Source organism: Onychostruthus taczanowskii, unplaced genomic scaffold (genome assembly GCF_017590055.1).
Source record: "Onychostruthus taczanowskii isolate IOZ18803 unplaced genomic scaffold, ASM1759005v1 scaffold92, whole genome shotgun sequence".
In the NCBI taxonomy this organism is placed as follows: Eukaryota; Metazoa; Chordata; class Aves; order Passeriformes; family Passeridae; genus Onychostruthus; species Onychostruthus taczanowskii.
In genome coordinates, this window is record NW_024507213.1 from 2,632,080 (window position 1) to 2,639,932 (window position 7,853).

The 7,853-nt window shown below is 44.5% G+C and overlaps 1 protein-coding gene and 2 non-coding genes across 3 annotated transcripts; all 3 read left to right on the top strand.

Moving 5' to 3' along the window:
- The first annotated feature begins 3,391 nt into the window (after positions 1-3,391).
- On the top strand, positions 3,392-5,654 carry LOC121347761 (cytochrome c oxidase subunit 7C, mitochondrial). The gene is made up of 3 exons (XM_041426633.1): positions 3,392-3,555; positions 4,502-4,647; positions 5,566-5,654. The coding sequence occupies exons 1-2, from the start codon at positions 3,481-3,483 to the stop codon at positions 4,616-4,618; spliced, it is 192 nt and encodes a 63-aa protein (XP_041282567.1). The 5' UTR covers positions 3,392-3,480; the 3' UTR covers positions 4,619-4,647; positions 5,566-5,654.
- Positions 3,729-3,791, top strand: LOC121347786. Its single transcript, XR_005954277.1, has one exon. It is a non-coding gene; the product is annotated as a small nucleolar RNA Z39 (small nucleolar RNA).
- Positions 4,944-5,004, top strand: LOC121347785. The gene has a single exon (XR_005954276.1). It is a non-coding gene; the product is annotated as a small nucleolar RNA Z39 (small nucleolar RNA).
- Positions 5,655-7,853: the final 2,199 nt, after the last annotated feature.

The window sequence follows — 7,853 nt, forward strand, 5'->3', positions numbered from 1 at the left end:
CAAGCTCTTTCTGCCAATATAAACTGGCGTCGCTGCCAAGAAAAACACTAATTCCATGCATCCATTTCCACCTTTTTTATGCTATAACTGTCTCACACTTTTCTGTGGGCCAGTTGAGCCTCCGTGCCACTACGCCCTGACCTGGATCTGTGAGATGATCCAGTCCAAAAACAGCTGGGACAGGAAAGTGCCCTTTGAACTGTGCCCTGAAAAAAGTATTTTCAGTGCATATTTACATTTGAAAGCAAGTCAGTTTCACACCTTAAGGAAGGATTGCACATTTGGAAGCTTGACTGGTTTTAACAACTATAATGGAAGAGTAAAAGATGCTCCTTCTCCTAGCAGACTCCTCCAATGGCTGCTACCAATGTCTGCAACAAATCTGTGACTCCTTCAAAGGACAATTCCTTTTACTACTCTGTTTCACTTGCCTGAGACTTATGTGGGCTCTCTGAAATCAAGGTAATGAAATTGAGAAATTAACCTAAAGTTTTGTGAAAAATCATATAATTAATATAATTAATTAACATGTTATATATATATATATATAATTAATGTAACTATATAATGTCTCTTCAGCTTCCACACACCCTTTCCTTTTAATTACTTAGTATTTAACAACTACTTAATCTTATAGTTAATACCTGACCTTATGACTGAAGGGAAGTTAATTTCTAAGTTGAATGCTAGACAAAATAAGTTATCATGTCAACAAAGACAGAGGGTAATTTCTGTAGAAAAGTAATGTTTCTGTGTCACCAATGACAGTTTTTTTGTCTCTTGAGCCCTATGTCCATGACATAATGGTAATTTCTGTAGAAAAGTAATGTTTCTGTGTCACCAATGACAGTTTTTTTTTGTCTCTTGAGCCCTCTGTCCATGACATAAACAAACCAGTTTAGGGAGTTTATGCTACTTAAAAGCTTTTGTGAAGTACACACATCTGAACTTGACCATACATAATTTCATCATTTAGAAACAGCTGTTTACTTACTCATAACAGAGGGTTTTAGAAGCCAGTATGGTTTTTATCTTGGTCCTCTCACTGTATCAGTGATTGGCAGTTTCAACCCCCAAAGTATGGCCCTGTGCATTTTGTAAAAATACTAAGCTTTCTATGCCTCTTTCTTCCATTAAAATCATAAAAGATAGATCCTGTGCATTACTTTCTTTAGCTACCTGTGTTTTCTTCTTATTTGTATTTTTTGGCGTCTAGATCAAGAAGAGAAACATTCTTTGTGGGGAAAAGTGAGTAAGAAAGCAGCACCTGAAAGAACTCATCACGAAGTCATATTCACAGCAGCAAAATGTAATTATTGAAGATGAGAAAGATAACCTGGCAAAAAGTAATACATTTTTTAAAGGAAAAAAAAAACAGTAGACATAAAAGATGCATGTGAACAAGCAGCCTAAAATCAAAGATTCATAGATTTAAAAGCTGAGAGGTACCAGTATAGTCACCCATTCCAATCCCATGCATGGCACAGGCCAGGGAATTTCACCCAGTAATTAATTCTGCAATTCCCACAAGTTTGTTAGACTCTCTTTTTATAAAGGCACGCAGTGCAGCACTTGACATCTCCTGTGAAAATCTGCCCTGCTACCTGATTAGCATCATCATAACTAAGGTACATCATATTTCTAACACTTTAGAAGATATTATCCTTCATTCCTTTGCCAAAATTCCAATAAATGCCAGACTATAAACTCCTCCCCCCGTGGCTTCCTGGGCCTGGCGAGCACTTACTTTCTATCAGTTTGTGCTTTAAAGGAGTACAGATTTAAGTGCTCAGCTCTATTTCCCCAGCTGTAAAAAAAACTCTAGATAATCTACCTCTCTCTAATCATATTTACCTAGAGATCCCCGCTTCTGCCCACAAAGAAAACATCTGCGGAGCATCAAGATTAAACTGCTGCTGCCAATGCAACTGTGTAACAGGAATGTTTATGCCTCCACTCAGCATCTCCTCTGCCGCAGCACTATAAAATCCGCTGCAGGACGAGAAGAGCTACATTAAAGCAGGAAACATTTGTTATAAAGATGATAAAGCAGATTGCAGAGCACTATCGTGCCATAAATTCCAATTAGAAAATGTTTGAGGAAGGAGGAGAAGAGGCCTGACAGCCTGAGCAACAATGGATTTTAACAAGAATAGGAAAGCATCTTTCCTCAGATTTAGCAAATGGAGGGGGGAAAAAAGTATTGCAAACTCTGACAAATAAAAATCTATCTAAACAAAGGAAAAAAAATTTAAAAACAACTAGCTAAAGAAACCACAAGTAGGTCCACAAGTAATGACAAAAGGTGTCCTAGGGTTCTCTATCAGCTGTTAGTGGTCAAGGTCCACCAACAAACGTAATTAAGCCTCATTTCTCAAAGTCATTTTAACCTGTTTTTATTAAAGTATTACTTTGGTGAGCATAAAAATCCTGGCTTTCTATCCTTCTACAGTATATAAACATGCAGAAAGGCTAGGGAAAAAAAAAAAAAAAAAAAGAAACTGCTTCCCTGCAACACTGAGATGGCAGCATCAAACTACTTTTCCCGAAAAAGAAAAGGTTGTCTTCAAAATAATCCATGTAAGAAAACAGATGTAGACCACCAATACTGCAAATTACTTTGTTATCCCTTTGGCAAATGCGAAGGCTGCTGGGAGTCTTTCTTTCCCTTCACATTGCCAAAGTTTCTTTAAAGTTTAAATAGGCTGCATTATAGTGACTGAAGGCAGTGGTACCATGCAAATAAACCACGTACAAATTAGCACAATCCATCACGATAGAGGAAGCCTTTAAAAAAAAAAAAAAAAATAAATAAAACAGTATGGAGTGACAGGACAAGGGGGAATGGACGCAAACTAGGAGAGGGCAGGGCTGGCTGGGATCTTGGGAATGGGGAATTGTTCCCTGGCAGGGTGGGCAGGCCCTGGCACAGGGTGCCCAGAGCAGCTGGGGCTGCCCCTGGATCCCTGGCAGTGCCCAAGGCCAGGCTGGACACTGGGGCTGGGAGTCACCTGAGAAGGTGGAAGGTGTCCCTGCCCGTAGGGGGCGGAGAGCATAGAACGGGATGAGCTTTAAGGTCCTCCTTAACATAAACCATTCTGTTACTCTATTTTCCGTCCGTTTAGCGGGATCTATGAGCTCTACAGTAAAAATGGTCCAGTGCAGCTCGGGAGATGCAGTTAACCCTCAACTCCCTCATCCCCTCAGCCCCACTCCCGCCATTTCCCGCCGCCCCTCAGCCGCCACAAAATGTCGGCGGGGCCGTGCGAGACTCCCTCCCCTCTCCGGGGAGCGCGCGCGGGGCTCGACCAACCGCAGGGCGCCGTTTTGCACCACGTGACCGCAAGGAACTACAACTCCCGTCATGCCGCCGGAAGTTCCCTTTCTCCTTCCCGGTTCCGGTTCCGGCTCCCGTCAGCCGCGCCAGCCTGAGGAAGGTCGCTCAGGGCGGACGAGTGGCCGCTGTCTCCTGTCCCTATCATGCTGTCCGCCGGTGTCCGCCGCTTCGCTACCTCCGCCATCCGCCGCAGCCACGTTGAGGAGGGACCCGGGAAGGTGGGCAGCAGCGTCCTGGCCCGCTGAAGGTCGCGGGGAGGGGGATGGCGGGGTGGGGGTTGGTGGCTGCCCTGTGCCTGGCTGTGTTGTGTGGGCTTTGGAGTGGCGCGGTGATGACGGTACGGGCACAGCAGATCGTGTGGTGGCCGAGCCCAGCGCCTCTCCCTGCGGTGGTACAGATGATGAGCATTGCGGTATGAGGGGTAACAATGATACTGTAAACGCTTTCTGATGTACCTGGCCGGTTTTCTGAAGCCTTCGGTGTAATGGCTTAATTTTACGTACGTCACCGATACGAGGAAATTCTTCACGGTGAAGATAATGAAATACCAGAACACTCGGGGGATTGTAGGTGTGTGTCCTCAGGGGTTTTATAATTGACTGCATGAGACCTGCAGCAAACTGGCCTCACCTTGGGCAGCACGGAGAGGAGAAGAGGGGACGAAGTGACCTCCAGAGGTCACATGCAGGCTGTGATCATGGAGTGCCTGGGTGGGAAGGGACCTTAAAGATCATTTTATTCCATCCCCTGCCATGGGCAGGGACACTCCCACCATTCCAGGCTGCTCCCAGCCCCAGTGTCCAGCCTGGCCTTGGGCACTGCCAGGGATCCAGGGGCAGCCCCAGCTGCTCTGGGCACCCTGTGCCAGGGCCTGCCCACTCTGCCAGGGAATAATTTCTTTCTAGTGCACTCCTCTTTCAGTTAGAATCTGTTTTCTCTTGTCCCATCGCCGTAATTCTTCACAAAGAATCCATCTCCAAATTCCCTTCAGATACAGGAAGGTTATTTATTTCCTGAAATACTATGTTTCTTTCCTTGAAAAAATATTGAAAATGCTTTGGAACTGCCTGTTTGTCTTGTTCTGAGAGTCTTAGCACTTCCAAATAGGTTAGAAAGGAATTAATGCTTGGCTTGCAAAGGCTAAAACTCTTTATTTTCCTCTAGAACCTCCCGTTCTCTGTGGACAACAAGTGGAGGCTGCTGGCGATGATGTGCGTGTTCTTTGGGAGTGGATTTGGTGCCCCTTTCTTCATAGTCAGACACCAGCTCCTGAAGAAATGAAGAGGACAGGCTGCAGCTGCTCTGGCTGGGTAACTGCTTTTGTTGGCTTTCACAGCGCAGTGGAACTCAATCAGCCTGACCTGGTCAGAATTTTACAGTTCTCAGCCTCCTGCAGCCCAGGTGCTGAGGTGTTGTGGTCTGCAGTTGTACAGTAATAGCTGAAACAGTGGAAGCTTGTGTCCCAGAGCTGCTGCACTCGGTGGTTTGTGACCTTTGCCTCCCCAGAGGCCACTCCTCTCTGCCTGCAGCTCCTGGCTGTGACCAGAACCGTGTCTGCTTCCTCCCCTGAGGAGGTGGGAAGGTGCAGCTGGGCTGGGAGTCACTGGCACGTGTGATGTGACAGAATAGGATGAGAAGCTGTGATGCTGTAAACGCTTTCTGATGTGCCAGATAAAGCTCAGAGAAAAATTACATTTTATTTAACCTGTAGCAAAACTATCTCACCGTCTACATCATTACTGTCCAGTTAAGGTAAAGTCATTAACAGAAATTAATTGGTTTTTGCTGATGATCCTAATAAAACAAGCCTCAGACATGACTCAGACTGCACAGCCATGCCACTTCAGTTTGTCTTAAGGTGATTCCACTTTGGAAGGGCCTGGTGTTGTCTGTAATCTGAGAAACTAAGGATTTTCCAGGAGCTTCAGTGACCCAGGTAGTGCTTGAAAGGAAATGATAGTCCTCATTGGAATCTCATACTTGGAACAAATTGAGTAATTCCTTTGCCAGTTTGATGTTTATTCCACCCTCGACTGAGGAGAAAACCAAATTCAGCAGATTTGTGTTGAAGCTGGGCATTTAGAACTGTGTGGTTTCATGCAAGTTGAGACCTCTGATGCAAAACCAGACAGTGGATGAAGCAAAGTCCTCAAATAAATCAAAAGTTCTAATTAGGATATATGTTTATTACAGGGCTCTTAAGTTTCTGCAATTTCTTTTTCTTGCAGAGTTGAAGTCTTCTGCACAGCATCGTTCAATGGGGAAATGATAGCTGCAACCCATGCTGGATGTCTCTAAATAAAATCTTAAACCCCAAGGCCTTGGGCTGTGTGTTTTGTGAAACTCCTGAAGTGCTTTTGACAGCTGGTGTGTACTGAGAGCCCCTTCTAATTTCAGTGTATTGCCACTAAATTAAACACTTAATTGTCATAATTTATAAGAACAGAGGGTGGGGAAAATCACATTTCAAAACAGGGATTCAAAACTTCTTTTACATGCCGGAATAATGACCTGGGACCGTTTGTAGCAGTAGGTATCCTGTCGCCAATCCACACTGCAGAAATTTTCACTTCAGGGAGGGTTTTCTGTGGCTTTTCTTCCAGGCTCAACAGCTCTAAAGAGCTGCTGTTCCCTGATCTCTGTAGCGTCAGCTCTGAGCAGGGATTTGGGCTCTGCCCTAAAGGTTTCAGGCTCAGGGGGTGACATGGGCACAACTCTGACCAGAAAAAAAGTATTGGTAATATTCTGTAGTTACCAAAAGTGAACCTGCTGCAGATTTCCAGGAGTTTGGAAGGAACTGATGGCTTTCTGTTGGCACTTTTTAGTTGTGAACCTTCCTGGTTTGCTTCCCCCCCCCCCCACTCAAACACCCTCCTGCTGGAGCACGGTGAATTTAATGTGCTAGAACTGAACAGTTCCACAAAACTTGGAATTCTTGCCTTTCTAATCTGTGTGCATGCCAGTTTCTCACCAAATTCCCTCAGCAGAAGTACATGGGAGTGGTGACATGCTGCTCGTATCAGAGCAGCTCCTGGGTGCCACATTTCTGTCTTCAGGGGTGAGTCTAAAGTGCTGATGACTGTTTCCCCTTTCTCTAGAGTCCCTGGTTTCAATTGTCAATCCCTGAATTGCAATTTTCAATCCCTGATTGTCAGATTTCAATTATATTTCTCTAATATACCTAGTTCTATTTATAAAGCTGTCTTTTAAAACATTTCTAGTTCCATTTCTCAAAAATACCTAATCAAGTTTCTAAGTCAACATTTCTTGTCTTAGTTTGCATACAAATACACACTGTATAAACCTTCTATCAAACTTTAAAAACTCTCAACAAATCCATTTCCTACGCCTGATGTGTTTGGGAAGAGCGCACACCACCCCTGAAGGTTCACCCTGTGGGAGAGGCAAACCAGTTCCTTACTGTGCTTAAAGCAAGCTCTCCTTTCTGAATGCCACCCCTTCTCTTGAAGCTTCCAAAAACACTTTAGAGCATGGGTGGTTAAACTCAGAGCAATTATTTTAGGATGAAATGGTAGATACTTGAGAAGTGCTCTAAAACTCTAATAATCCCTTCCCACAGTGTTGTTACCCTGATGGATCATACTCAGGAGCAGAAAGGTCCCGGGGGCTCCTAGTTAGGAGATGCCTCTGAATCGTGACTGCTTCCAAACCTGCCACCAACCTGGGTGAATAAATCACTGGTGTGGAGCACAGTACCTGTAACCTTTCCTCTGCTGCTGTTTTTCCTGATACCCATGGCTGTGTGCTGAGGGGATGGAGGAGCTGCACCTCCTCTGTGCTGCCACCCCCATATAATCCCAGTTTTTGTATGTCATGCAGAAATGAAACAGCATCAGCCCTGCTTTATGTGAGGGCTGACTAAACACATCATGCTAGGCTTAAACTGTTTGACAAACCTGTGCTTGTGGTGTGATGTTGCTTTCATTTACAAAGAAAATGTGGTACAGTTTTGTAGCCTTCATTAATACAGTCAGTTAATTCAAGGTTCTGTGAGTGCAGGAAGTTGTTGGTTTGTATTATTGATAAAAACACCTGCACACTGTGAGCTACAAAATGAGGACTTGTGTTCTCCACTCCTGCCAAACTCTGTTACTCCTGCTGTAATTAGTCCCTTTAGAACTGGGTTCTTCCCCTACATGAGGTGCTCGGGCAGTTTTCAGCAGTTTTTGAGCCCCAACAATTGCCAAGTCCGTAAGTTCCCTGCCTGACTTAATTGGTTCCCTTAGGATTTCAGAAGTTTTCACTTCTGCAGCAGAAATACGTTAATAGCTCTGTGCTGCTCTCTCTGTTAATGCAAAATGGGGCAGTCTGCATTCTACCCAAGGCTGTACTTTACTTCTAGATTATCTGTGGTTTCATCACTGCTCAATAAAGCAGTCTGAAATGCATTATTTTGGTTGCCTGGGTGGAAAATACATGTTGTCATTGAGAGAGATGTGGCTCCTGTCATCAATACCAGGTGTTTGTGTTTCAGTTTCACAGAGGCCCAACTCCT

Coding starts and splice junctions, on each gene's coding strand:
- LOC121347761 (XM_041426633.1), top strand. CDS start 3,481: ATGCTGTCCGCCGGTGTCCGCCGCTTCGCTACCTCCGCCATCCGCCGC. Junction 3,556..4,501: donor TTGAGGAGGGACCCGGGAAG/GTGGGCAGCAGC, acceptor ATTTTCCTCTAG/AACCTCCCGTTCTCTGTGGA.